The following is a 14,467-nucleotide window of genomic DNA, read 5'->3' as shown; positions in this document are numbered from 1 at the left end:
AGACGTTGTATCATCACTTAGGCTCATAGTGATGGTTGTCAGTTAGAGAAACTCCCACAATATTATATTAGTTTATTATATGAGTAAACTAAATTGTTATTGTATCTCTTTAATACATTGAGTTACCGTTTATTATTTTAAATGCTTTTTATAAACTGCACCATTATTGTTGTTTTTAGTTTGCATTTGAGTTGAGTTATTCATGAGTTAAGTAAAGCCAATGTAAGTGTTCTTATCAGATTCCTTTCAAGCTTATGTCTTGTTTAGTGTTCCCCTCGCATAATCGTACATTCAATGTACCAATGTCATTTGTCCTGCATCATTTTATGATGCAGACACAGATAACCAAGATTAGCATCCAGCACCTCGTTGATCCAGTTGAGCACTCAGAGTCAGTTGGTGAGCCTCCTTGCTTTTCGGAGGACTCCTTTTACATTGCTTTAGTTTCAGTTGTTAGGATTATCGGGGGTCTTGTCCCGACATTCCTCTTTGTTTTAGAGGCTTCATAGACGAGTAGTCAGAGTTCTTTAGTCTTGTATTTCAGATGTTTTGCTATAAGACTTAAGTTGCCATATATGGATAGTTTGAATGTTTTATCCTTAAACGTTCTCAGTTTAATTTGAGACAGTTGTTTTATAAATGCATTTGATCTTTGTAATAATGCTTAAAGTCTTCCGCTGAGATTCTAGCCAGGCCAATAGTTTGCTTGGGGCCAAAAATGGTTCTCGAGTGCCAATCTCGCCCAGGGTGTAGGCTCGGAGCGTGACAAACTTGGTATCAGATCCTAGAGTTCAAGAGTCCTAGGGAGTCTATGAAGTCGTGTGTGTAGAGTCCTAATTATTGGTGTGAAGCACGCCACATCTATAATTAGGAGTCTGCAACATTTAGAAAATTCTACCACTTCTTTCACATTCATTTCGTACGCTAGAGTTAATCTCTATGAAGTTTCTTTCTAACTCGTACTTGCGCGTGTGTTTCAATAATCATGTCTCGACGAAGAGCTGTCAGAGGTCGTCCTGCTAGGCGTAACATTAAGAAGCAAGGGGTACCAAATGCACCTGAAGTGCAAGCTCAAGGAGAGGTCACCAATGCTGAATTTCGCGAAGCAATCTGAATGCTAAGTCAGGTTGTGACCAACCAAGTTGGGAAACAAAGAGTAGCTCGACAGGAAGAGGTTGATACTTCGAGGGTCCAAGAGTTCTTGAGGATGAATCCTCCAAGTTTCACTGGTTCAAGCACTACTGAGGATTCGAAAAACTTTGTTGAGGAATTGCTAAAGGTATTTGAGGTCATGCACGTTGCCGATGTTGAGCGAGTTGAACTAGCTACATATCAACCGAAGAATGTTGCTAGGACTTGGTTTGACAAGTGGTAGAAGGGTAGAGATGAGGGTGCACCAATTTTGACTTGGGCAATGTTTGAAGAGGCTTTCTTGGGGCGTTTCTTCCCCTGTGAACTGAGAGAAGCCAAGGTACGGGAATTCCTTACTTTTAAGCAGGATTCACTTAGTGTTCATGAGTATAGCTTGAAGTTCACCCAACTTTAATATGCTCTGGAGATGGTTGCGGATATGAAGAGTAGAATGAGTTTGTTTGTTGCTGGGCTGTCTCGTCTATCGAGTAAGAAAGGTTAGGCTGCTATGCTAATAGATGATATGGATATATCAAGGTTGATGGTTTATGTGCAGCAGGTTGAGGAAGAGAAGATGATGGATAAAGAGGAGTTTAGAAACAAGAAAGCGAAAACAGGGAATGAGTCCTGGCAGTAGAGAAATAATGTGAACCGTTTGTCCTTTCAGCAGAAGCAAAAGGGACATGCTCTATCATCTGCTAGTGCACCTGCACCCAGAAACAAATGTGAGTATAATAGTCAAAATTCCCAACACTTCAGGGCTAGACCTGCCCAATCTTAGGGTAGTGTGGCACAAGGAGGTTACTGGGCTCCTGTATGTGCTAAGTGTTGTAGGAATCCCCCAAGTAAGTGTCACGATGGCTCCACATGTTTTTTCAAGTGTGGACAAGAGGGTCACTTTATGAAAGAGTTCCCCAAGAACCGACAAGGTAATGGGAATCAGGTCAATAAAGCCCAATCTTCATCAGTTGCTCCACTAGACAGGGTTGCACCTAGAGGAGCTACTTCCGGTACTAGCGGAGGAGCAAATCGCCTTTATGCGATCATTAGTCGTCAAGAGCAAGAGAACTCTCCAGATGATGTCACTGGTATGATCAAAGTCTCTACTCTTAATGTGTATGCTTTGCTAGACCCATGAGCGAGTTTATCTTTTGTGACTCCTTATGTTGCAATGAAATTTGATTTTATTCTTGAGAAACTTTGTGAACCCTTTTGTGTTTCTACACCTGTTGGGGAGTCTATTCTAGCTGAGCGAGTATATCGTGATTGTGTCTTTCCATGAATCAGAAGAACACTATGGCTGATTAGTTAGACATGGTGGATTTTGATGGCATTTTAGGTATGGACTGACTTCATGTCTGTTATGCCTCCATTGATTGTAGAACTCTAGTTGTTAGGTTCCAAATTCCTAATGAGCCAGTTATAGAGTGGAGTAGCAGTTCAACAGTGCCTAAGGGTCATTTTATTTCGTACCTTAAGGCGAGAAAGTTAGTTTCCAAGGGTTGTGTCTATCACTTAGTCCGAGTTAATGACTCTAGTGTTAAGACACATTTTATTGAGTCAGTTCTAGTTATGAGTGAGTTTCCAGAAGTCTTTCCTACCTGGAGTCCTTTCTGAGAGAGAAATAAACTTCGTTATAGACCTTCTTCCAGATACTCGTCCTATATCTATTCCTCCATATAGGATGGCACCAACAGAGTTAAAAGAGCAGTTGAAACATAACCTAGAGAAAGGTTTCATTCGACCAAGTATCTCACCTTGGGGCACTTCGGTCTTGTTTGTAAGGAAAAAAGATGGTTCCCTTAAGATGTGTATAGATTACCGTCATTTGAACAAGGTTACCATCAAGAATAAGTACCCTCTTCCGAGAATTGATGATATCTTCGATCAGCTACTGGTTGCCACTTGTTTCTCTAAGATAGACCTCAGATCTTGCTACCATCAGTTAAGAGTAAGGGAATGTGATATTCCAAAGACATCTTTCAGGACCTGTTATGGTCATTATGAGTTTCTGGTCATGTCGTTTGGTTTAACTAATGCGCCTGCAGCGTTCATGGACCTTATGAATAGACTATTCAAGCCTTATTTAGATATGTTTATTATTGTGTTCATTGATGACATCCTAATTTATTCTAGGAATGAGGAAGACCATTCTAGCTAGTCATCTCAAAATTGTTCTCCAAACTTTAAAAGATAAGGAGTTCTATGCTAAGTTCTCTAAATGTGAGTTTTTGCTTAAGTCTGTGGCATTCTTGGGCCACATAGAGACAATGTAGAATTGGCCTAGACCCACGTCTCCAACTGATATTAGAAGTTTCTTGGGTTTGTTTGGATATTATAGAAGGTTCGTAGAGGGGTTCTCATCTATTTCATCCCCTTTGACCAAGTTAACTCATAAGACAGTTAAGTTTCAATGGTCTGAAGCTTGTGAGAAAAGCTTCCAGGAATTGAAAAGAGGTTGACTACTTCCCCAGTGTTGACCTTACCAGAAGGTACACAAGGCTTTGTGGTCTATTATGATGCATCTAGAGTTGGTTTGGGTTGTGTATTAATGCAGAATGGCAATGTCGTAGCTTATGCCTACAGACAGTTGAAAGTTCATGAGAAAAACTACCTAACCCATGATCTAGAATTGGTTGTTGTAGAATTTGCGTTGAAAATATGACTCCATTATCTTTATGGTGTCCATGTGGATGTGTTCACCAATCACTAGATTCTTCAGTATGTGTTTACTCAAAAAGAGCTTAATCTTAGACAATGAAGGTGGTTAGAATTACTCAAGGAATGTGACATGAGTATTCTTTACCACCCAGGTAAGGCTAATGTTGTTGTTGATGCCTTGAGCAGGTTGTCTATGGGTAGTACCGCCCATTTTGAGGAAGAAAAGAAAGAGATAACAAGAGATGTGCATAGACTTGCTCGATTGGGAGTTCGACTAATGGATTCCACAGAAGGAGGAGTAGTGGTGATGAATGGGGCTGAATCATCATTGGTGTATAAAGTTAAAGAGAAACAAGACCAAGACCCTATTTTTCTTGAATTGAAGGCAAATGTTTATAAGCAAAAAATATTAGCTTTTGAACAAGGGGGGGGGATGGTGTATTGAGGTACCAAGGTAGGTTGTGTGTACTAAGGGTGGATGAACTCCAATAGAGGATCATGGATGAAGCTCACAACTCTAAATATTCCATTCATACAGGTTCCACAAAGATGTACCGTGATTTGAGAGAAGTTTATTGGTGGAGTAGTATGAAGAAGGGCATTGCAGAATTTGTTGCTAAGTGTCTGAATTGCCAACAAGTTAAGGTAGAGCATCAAAAGCCCGGTGGTATGGCTTAGAATATATAACTTAATGAATGGAAGTGGGAGATGATCAATATGGATTTCATCACAGGTTTACCAAGGTCTTGCAAGCAACATGATTATATTTAGGTGATTGTCGATGGAATGACGAAATCAGCCTATTTTTTGTCGGTAAAGACTACCCATACAACAGAGGACTATGCCAAGTTGTACATTCAAGAGGTAGTCAGACTTCATGGGGTTCCGATATAGATTATATCAGATAGAGGTGCATAATTTACTGCACAGTTCTGAAAATCTTTTCAGAAAGGCTTGGGTTCAAAGGTGAACTTAAGTACTGTTTTTCACCCTCAGACAGATGGTCAAGCATAGCGCACTATTCAGACTTTAGAAGATATGTTGAGGGCCTGTGTGATTGATTTTAAGGGGAATTGGGATGATCACTTACCTCTCATTGAGTTTGCGTATAGCAATAGTTACCACTCTAGCATCCAGATGGCTCCTTATGAAGCTCTTTATGAGAGAAGATGCATATCTCCTTTTGGATGGTTTGAAGTTGGTGAAACTGGGCTGATAGGACCAAACTTAGTTCATCAAGCTATGGAGAAAGTGACAGTCATTCAAGAAAGGTTGAAAACAACGCAGAGTCGTTAGAAATCCTACATTGATGTTAGGAGAAGGGAGTTAGAGTTTGAAGTAGATGATTGGGTATACTTGAAAGTTTCACCCAAGAAGGGTGTTATGAGATTTGGTAAGAAGGGGAAGCTTAGTCCCCGGTTATATTGTTCCTTACAGAATATCCAAAAGGGTTGGTAATGTAGCTTATGAGTTAGAGCAACCCAAAGAGTATAATGACCTTCCTGGTCATTTCTGCATCTTGCCTTCTGTGTGTCGTTTAGAGCGTTCCTGTAGCGATCCCAAGTCATGACTTGCTGGGACTGACAGTTCGGTCACCTGGTAGTTCGTTTGGTTATGGTGCGAGTTTTAGTATTTTGGAGCTTATGAACCTTGAACGATCATTTTCAATCAAAAGTTCAAGAAGATGACCTCATAATAGAATTCTGAAGGTTCCATCAGCTCTGAAATGGCCAAATTAGGCTAGTAGCATAGTTGGAATGAGTATCGAGGTCTTCGATACGAGTTTGGATCATTAGGCGTTTTAGCCTTTGAAATTTGGCCTAAGGTTGACTTTAGTCAACTTTCTAGGAAAACGCACTCGGATGAAAATTATGTCAGCGCGGTTAGCTCCGGAATGTTGAGTTTGGTCTAGATTCGAGTCTTAACTTAGAAATTTCGGAGTGATACAGTTATCCAATTCATTCTCCAATATCTGCAGCCAAACTTCATTCTTCTTGTTGAACAAACGATCGAGAGTGCTTCATATTTCATGAGCTGATTTACCCTTTATAATATGATCGAATAAAGTGGAGGAGATTGCCCTCTTCAGAATGAACTCCGCCTTCGTATTAATCTGTTTTCACTTCTTGTATGCACTATTATTTTCTGGTCCGTCAACAGGAGGACTTGTGTTACTCCCATCAACAACATCCCACAAATCCTCTCCCACAAGGTATGATTCCATACACTTCTTCCATAGCTTGTAATTTGACTGATTCAACAACTCCATCCACAGTCCATTAACACAACCACTTAAATCCATTTACACAAACTAGTTAAATCTACCAGCAATCCCATCTTGAAATAACACCAAGAAGTCAACGTATGGCTATGGCTCTGATACCATATAGAGAATAACATAAGAAAAGTATAATCGAGAAACCTTCTGCTAGCCCAAGATCGTTAACTAAGATCGAAAAATTCAACTAAAGAAGAGGAAGCTAGAAGGAAGAATGTGTATTTTGAAAAAGCGATTAAGGTTTTCGTGGCATATCATTGAGGTCGCTTACATAAAAGGATCATATAACTAAAATATAGTTATAAGTGTATTACAAAAATAGGTATTTGTTTATGATTGAGAAAATACATAATTACCCCATTCAAGTAAGATCTGTTTTTGAAAAAAGACACTTAAACTTTGCGAGAGTCCTAATACACCCCTAAACTAGTTTAATGTGAAATTATTGAACCATTTTTTGATATTTTATACAGAGAATGTATATTACTCACCTGAAGAGCATGAAAACCCAAAAAAGTAAGATTAAAATAATCTTTTATTTTACTGTTTATTTTTTTCTTCTTCTCCTTCCTGAGCTTCACTATTGAAGGAGATAACAACAACTTCAAGTTTTTCTTTTTCATTTTTTTCTCTCTTTTCGTTTTTCATTTAGATTGGATTTCGACGAAGAGATTTGATTGTAACTGAATAACACAATCTCAGGCTATAAAAGAAAATGCCTTTTTAGTATGGTCATTGGCAAAAAATTCCATTGATAACGAAAGCAACAACAACAGATTTGTTGTTTCATCCTCAGATTTTTTCTCCTCCTTGATCGGCTGGGGTGAGAAGCTCCGGGAAGATGATGGCGACGTCGAAGATAGAATCGTTGGCTTTTTTCAATTGACCCCTGATCGATTTACGAGGGCTAAAATCCTGTTCAAACCAAGCAAAAATAATCTTATCTGCGTTCGGAGAGAGAAAATTCATTTTTTCCAAATACAACCCATGTTGATTTAGAGCGAAATACACAAAAAGAAGACTTTGATAGAAATTTTAATTTGAAAAAAAATTAATTTTGATAGCGGATCTGATTTTACAGTCTAATTTTGATTTAGTGTTGTAAATGGTGTTGTAGCAATGGTGGCCACTCCACAGGACGAAGAAGACCAAGGGATGGGGTTCAACATAATTGAAGAAGAAAGAAAAAAAACAAAGAATTAAAACTAAAAAAAAACATAAATAAAAACAAAGATTAGGAAATTATATAAAATTGACAGGTGACAAATAATAATCGGTGCGTGCTTACACCTTCTTTTTTATAAGTGGGATTTATTGAAAAATGAGATATTTATACTACTTTTAAATTGTTTAGTGGGGTATTAGGACATTTATAAAGTTTGAGTGTCTTTTTAAAAAAAATGTCATAGTTGAATGGGATAATTATGTATTTTCTCTATATGATTTGATCAATATTAAAAAAAAAAAATATTTGAAGTTGAAAAATAGTACTTCTTCTATTTTTGAAGTTGAAGAATAGTACTAATATTTGAAGCTAAATTGAACTATATGTATTAACTCAATATTTTAAAATTTAAATAATCAATAACTATATAAAAAGTAGTATAAACTGTAAATTTTATCATGTCATTTGTCCATATAATGAAAAAAATACATTTTAAAATATTGATCAAAGTTTACATAGGTTGAATTTTGAAAGGAAAATAATAATTTTGGTCCTTAAGTTATTGTCTTATTGCAATTTTGGCTCTTGTATTGTATGATTTAGCATATTTGACCTTCAATAAATTAAAATTTGTTATTTTAATCCTTAAAGTTAACAAATTTAAGGATTGTTATCTAAAGAAACATATATACTTATTTTTGGGTTTCCTTTTACTTCTACTAAATTCAATTTTTATCTTCTTTTAGGAGTGGACATTTAATTTACCGTAAGAATCTTTTTATTTGAGATTAGTGAGGCCATAATGTACTTTTGTTTGCCTTTTTTTTTTGCTTTCAGTATACCTTGCATATGTATTGTGATAATATAGAGAAAATACATAAAATCACCACTAAAGTTGTCTCGAATTTTTAAAAAGACACTTTAACTTTGTGGGTGTCCTATTACCCCATTGAACAACTTTAAAATAGTATGTACACCCCATTTTTCACCCAATATCACTTATACAAAAATATTTGTAAGTCACGCACTAATAGTCACTTGCCACGTGTTAAAAGTAATTTTTAATTATTTTTATTTGATTTCTTTGGTTTTCTTTTTCATTTATTCTTTTTCTCTTTCTTCTTCACCTCAATTTCTGCTCCATTTTTTTTTCTTTTTTCTTCTTCTTTTATTCCATTCCCTTCATCGTTTTCTTGGGAAATTTTATTTCATGTTCTTTGTTGATGTCTTGCAATGGACTTTTCTTTACACTTTGTGTCCCTTTAGCAGCCAACATTCACTTTTGCCTACTTACTACCACCAATTAATTTATTTATGAAAATAAATATCATCAAATAATCTAAATCTAAATACTTAAAATATCACCAAGTCAAAATTTGAAATTTAAATCACCACCTTCTTCAACTCCTTACTCCCAAATCGAGTTTTTCATAGTTTTACTATTCCCAAATCCCAATCTTGATTTGTAGGAGGAACTAATTTGTTTTTCAAAAAAATAGAAAAGAAGAAGAATGAACACAATAGCATTAGTTTTTAAAAAAACAATGACCAAAAAGAAAAAAAAAATGAAGGAAGACATGGATGTCCCAAGAAATATGGGTAAGCTAATGATGGTAAGGAAGATGAGAAAAAAGATTTGAAAAAATAAAAATATTCCTAATAAAGTTAAAAAAATAATTAATACATGGGTTTTAATGTTTTTTTTTAAAAAAAAAGTCAAATTGGGGTGCCACATGACAATTTTACGTTGGTCTGAAGCTGTATCAAGAGTCTTCACGTGCTTATATTCTCGTGACAACACGAGTGGTGTTAAAATTAGTCAAAATGGTATATTTATTGTGGATTTAAATAGTTTCATGGGGTAATAGGACACCTGCAAAGTTAAGGTATTTTTTTGAAAATTCGAAACAACTTCAATGGTGACTTTATGTTTTTTCTCGATAATATATTACTCAATTTCATGGTGGTAATGCCCAATAACTTTATCATTTGCTTCACAATGAATGTCCATTCATCATTGACACATACTTTATCCTCGAAGGTTGAAATAATCAATTTACACAACCTGTTTATTAAACGAATCACACTATGGTATTGCATTATTTTGCCTCTAACTTTTTGTTTGTGTAGAGTCTCTGTTAAATACTCAATTTGTTAAATACTCAATTTTTTAAATCAAAACTTCTTAACATCCATTAGTTTAACTGTTTAAGGGATAAAAATAACACATTTTAATTAATTAAAGGTCAAATGTGATAAGTCTTATAATACAAGGATCAAAATCGCAATAAAACAATAACTTGAGAACCAAAATTACTACTTTCCCAAAAAAAATACATAAACAGAGATAAAAGGAGTATTCGAAAATCAATTTCACTTCATTTTTTTACAAAAGTTTTATGAGTGAAAAATATTTTCAACTTGGGGAAATTCACTTTAAAAAACTAATCAAAAAAATTTTTTAGAAAGAAAAAACTTTTCATGTCCAAGTGGGCTCTAAATTTCCTGATTTAACCTTACAAGATTTTACTTTTTTATTATTATTATTATACACTTTTAAAAAAATTCAAGTAACTTTTTTTTTTTTAGGGAAACCCTATTTACTTACCTCTGATATTCTGAATATGAACATGATCTTGACACGTGGAGTTATGAGGAATCCTTGTCCCCTGAATGTTGTAACGGCTACTTTCTGTGCTTTTTAAATTGGTCCTCTGTTTTTCCATTTCATCTGAGCAATTTCAGACAAACCAATATGAACAATTATGGATATCCAATGGTGATGGTCATTGAACATTTGCAGTGTTCCATGTCCAATGATCTGCTATGTAAATTTCCAGATAACTCAGCATTCGATTTCGATTATACCCAAAGTTCAATTTGGTCTCCTCTAGTACCTAGACCATTGTCATCGGCGTCTAACCGGAGGCTCAGCTCTGGTTTATCTCGAAGGCTGTCATATGAGAATGTCTCGGTAGGATGTACTAATTTCAACAAAGTTACGGCAAAAATCAAGAGGAAGTTGTCTAATGCTGTTACAGAGAATATGAGAGAATATCATAGATCGAAGAAGAGAAAGAAGAAGGCACTTGATTTTACTCGTCTACCATCTTCTTCTAAAATCTCGCCTACTCCAACCCCACGAAAGGTAATCCAAATCTCAAATCTCGACTCTCTGTTTTTTTAAAATAAAATAAAGTACAAGATGCGAAATTAAGCAGAGTATGTTATTGTGTGCAGGGGTGGGTTAAGGTACTGAAAGCGGCTACAAAGCATTTCAAGAAGAAAAATTCCACAGGTGATGTTAATTTTTGCAAATCATTGAGTGACAACACTCTTCTGCGAACTTCTACATATCCATAGAAGTTGTTTGAATCCTTTACATGGCAGGGCAGAACAAGAAATTTGTCTTGTTTCTTTGTAATACCTGAATTTTCACTGTAATCAGCAGATGTGTAGCTGAAGAGTGCATTTGTTTAAGTAATGTAATGTAGCAATTCTACTATGATTGCTTGAAAAAAGATGGAGCTTACTGGCTCTGTCCTTGTAACATTATGATTTCTTGAATCTGAACTATTTTTATACATAATATCCATTTTGATGCTTATAATACTCTCTTCATTTCATATTAAGTTAATTTTCGAGGCATTTTCCATTTTTCAAATTAACTTAATTGTTCAGTTTTTAAAATTACTTTTAGAGTGTTCTTCCAATTTTACCCTTCATTAGTTAGTATTGGAATTAGTGATTAATTAATATTTAGTTATTTTAATCATAAATCTGACAATAATTAGTAAGGGTAAAAATGGAAAACTAGATTCAATTTATGTTTTAATCTACTTTTCTTAAAGGGCGTAAAACACCTCAAAAATTAACTTAATATGAAATGGAAAATAGTAAAGATTACGTGAAAACCTTCTTGCTTAAAGTAAAGGGAAAAAACACGATCTATCATTCAGGCTTTCACCAATGCATCCACTAAACACAAGCTATAATTTAGATTACAATTTTATGCGATCTAAGAATTAAACTACTTAATCATCATCCCTTATAATAGTCTACTAAGTAATATCTCTATTGTTCACTATATCAACTAATCCTAATGGACATAACAACAAACTCCAGATATTTGTAGCCACAACACTATGGCTACCTCTGGCCAACAACTCTAACATGAAAGATAGGAGAAGACTACTATTGTTATTATTTATTTTTGGTATCAATAGATCTTTGTAATTAATTATAATTTGATAAATTATAGTAGCTGGTAATTATATTAATTATAAGTAGTGTTTATTAAAATATCGTGTTATGATGTTTGGATAATGTCGTATTATCTAGTTTATTATAAAAGTGAAAATTTTGTGATGAATAGTTTTTTATGATTTAAAACTTATGAGTATATCACGTTTCATGTTTTTCTTTTTTTTAAAGAAAGTGTGATATATTTTTCAAAACTATGATCAAACACATGTTGAAATTTCACCAAAATTTAATTTCCCAAAAAATGAAAAATTATGGCTAAACGATAACTTAGCATTGTTGTCCGTACAACTATTGTAATAATTTGTATGATATTATTTTTCTAATTAACCTTTTTTAAAAAAAAATATGACTATATCAAAAAATAATCTTGAGTGGAATTTAATTAATATGAATAGTTTAATTGTCGCTAAATATGTATTTTTAGCGGCAATTAACATTTTTTATAAATGTCCCTAAAATCTATAACGACATTGAATTCAATATCAATTAATTAATTCTCGATAAAGGTTTTAACACTTTTTATTAATGTGTATATTTATTGTCGCTAAGAGTTGTTTTTGTTGTAGTGTATTTTTTATATTTAAAAATAATTAACTTTAATTTTCTTACTTTATTTTTAAAGAGAAAATTTTCGTTGTCATATAATATCATATCATATCTTATATATATATATGATATCATATCTTATATATATATAAGAGAAAATTCTCTTATATATATATATATATATAAGAGAACCTTAGGCCCGCCTACGTGGCGCCACCACAAACCAAAATTCCCTTCTAATTTATTTATTTTCAAAACTAGCCTTCTCTTTTCATGAAAAGTTGCGACTTTAATGAAGAGTTGTGACTTTTATGAAAAGTTGTGATTTTTATGAAAGGTTGTGACATTTCCGAAGGGTTGTGACTTTTCCAAATATTTGTAACATTTTCGATAAGGCACGATAAACATTTGTTCACACTACCATTTGTTGTCTATAAATAGAGGGATTTCTACTCATTTTAAAACAACGAAAATTCTGAACCTCTTTTTCTTCTTCTTCTTCTTCACAATTAAATATTTTTTTTTACTTTGCTCATGTTTAGTGTGGCCCACTGACATCATTGCTTATGTTACAGATCCTGGTATGTATTTTTACAGTCATTAATTTATGCTTACGTTATTAAGGATAAATGATAAGATGTAATAATTTTCATTTTCCTTTACATTATTAATGTTTGTTACTACGTAATCTTGTATATAAGATAATATAGTGTTTTAGTTTTAATGACTTATAGGTTTTAAGTATTATAAATTCCTGCACGAAGCACGAATAATTTTACTAGTTATAATATATTTAAGATTATAAATAAAAAATTCTACAACACACAAATATCATTACACGTTTAAATCATAAATTTCAATTTCTTTTATTATGTTTCTTTAATTTCGTGGTGAATTTAACCACGTGATACGGGGGAATAGATTTTATTTTGCTGGTTCTGAAATTATGATAGCTGCTCTGGTTACAGGGCGGAGCCAACTTCCTTTGGTAAAAATATTATATAATATATTGAAAATTAAAATCATTTTATATATTCTCTTCGTTTAAAAAAAAAACATAATTTAATATAGAACGAAATTTAAAAGAATAAAGAAACTTTTTAATCTTATAGTCCTAAATTAATTTAAAGTTGTATAATATATCAAAATATTCTTTAGTTATATTACGTTAATTAAAATTAAAATGTCACCTAGCAGTAAATCTATTGACCAATAAAGATACTAGCCATTTTGTGGTTATCTGCTTTCATTGATTAGACTTGGTTGCCAATGTATCCACGACACCAGATGGAGGTCGTAATTGAATGACAACAACACCTTTGGCCTTTTTCTATTTTCTGATTTCGTCCTTTTATAGAGTTATGTTTAGTTATATTAAATTTTAAATTAATATAAATATTAGAGTTATTTCATTTTATACTTTTTATAAGTCATTTGAAATGAAAACATATTTTTATTTCTATTCAAATTTTTAAATACTTAAATTATCAGTGTTGTGGTAGGTGGATCAGTAAGAAACATGGAGAGCACTAAGCAGCTGGTTTTCATTCCAGGGCCAGGAATGGGTCACCTCGTTGCTGCTGTTGAATTTGGCAAATTACTCATTAGTCGAGCCAATTGGCTTTCAATTACTTTCTTCGTCATCGATCTTCCAATTGAAACCCGAGTTGATACCTATACAAATCAATCGCAGTCGAACCAACGCCTGCAATTCTTGCACCTTTCTTCTCCTGATCAAACTCAAACTAACCATCTTTCAAATCAAGAAGCTCTTCTTGTTGAAACCTTCAATAATTCGAAGGAGCTAGTAAGAAATGCAATAATCCAAAACTTCATGAAGACTAGTAGTACTAATCGACTTGTTGGTGTGATTGTTGACATGTTTAGTGACAAAATGATACAAGTAGCAACAGATCTTGGTTTACCAAGCTATGTGTTCTTCACTTCTAGTGCTGCTTTTCTTGGACTCATGTTTTATGCACAGACACTTAAAGATGAACACAATCGTGACATCTCCGATTTTAAAAACTCGGATACGTTGCTTCCTGTTTCGACTTACATCCATCCTCTTCCTGCTAAGGTTTTGCCCAATGCCATGTTGGATAAAATTGGCCGATTGCACTTACCTCTGTCTACTGCTCGAATGTTACGACAAGCGAAAGCGATTATGATTAATACTTTTGTTGAGCTCGAGCTTCATTCGATTAAATCCCTTGATAATGATGATGGGGTTCCGGTTATATACCCAATTGGACCTATAATCAACCTGAATCAAGAACCGGATGAGAGTATTAATCTCTGGTTAGATGGGCAACCGGACTCCTCTGTATTGTTCCTCTGTTTCGGGAGCTACGGTTCCTTTAACGAGGAACAATTGAAGGAAATTGCAGTAGCTCTTGACCATAGCGGCTGCCGTTTAT

The 14,467-nt window shown here is 34.0% G+C and overlaps 2 protein-coding genes across 2 annotated transcripts in view; both read left to right on the top strand.

Annotated features, from left to right (window-relative positions):
- Positions 1 to 9,979: 9,979 nt before the first annotated feature.
- Positions 9,980 to 10,824, top strand: LOC102603191 (uncharacterized). The gene is made up of 2 exons (XM_006353668.2): positions 9,980 to 10,383; positions 10,476 to 10,824. The coding sequence occupies exons 1-2, from the start codon at positions 9,991 to 9,993 to the stop codon at positions 10,596 to 10,598; spliced, it is 516 nt and encodes a 171-aa protein (XP_006353730.1). The 5' UTR covers positions 9,980 to 9,990; the 3' UTR covers positions 10,599 to 10,824.
- A 2,667-nt stretch (positions 10,825 to 13,491) lies between these two features.
- LOC102594683 (anthocyanidin 3-O-glucosyltransferase 2-like) overlaps positions 13,492 to 14,467 on the top strand; it is a 1,846-nt gene continuing 870 nt past the window's right edge. Inside the window, exon 1 of the mRNA XM_006353729.2 lies at positions 13,492 to 14,466. Within this exon, the coding sequence (XP_006353791.1) occupies positions 13,567 to 14,466 (900 nt within the window). The 5' untranslated portion in view covers positions 13,492 to 13,566. The remainder of the gene's footprint in view (position 14,467) is intronic.

The sequence above is a fragment of the Solanum tuberosum genome, unplaced genomic scaffold (assembly GCF_000226075.1).
Source record: "Solanum tuberosum cultivar DM 1-3 516 R44 unplaced genomic scaffold, SolTub_3.0 scf00157, whole genome shotgun sequence".
Classification (NCBI taxonomy): domain Eukaryota; kingdom Viridiplantae; phylum Streptophyta; class Magnoliopsida; order Solanales; family Solanaceae; genus Solanum; species Solanum tuberosum.
Note: the sequence above shows the minus strand (reverse complement) of the source record. Positions and strands in the feature narration are given on the sequence as shown.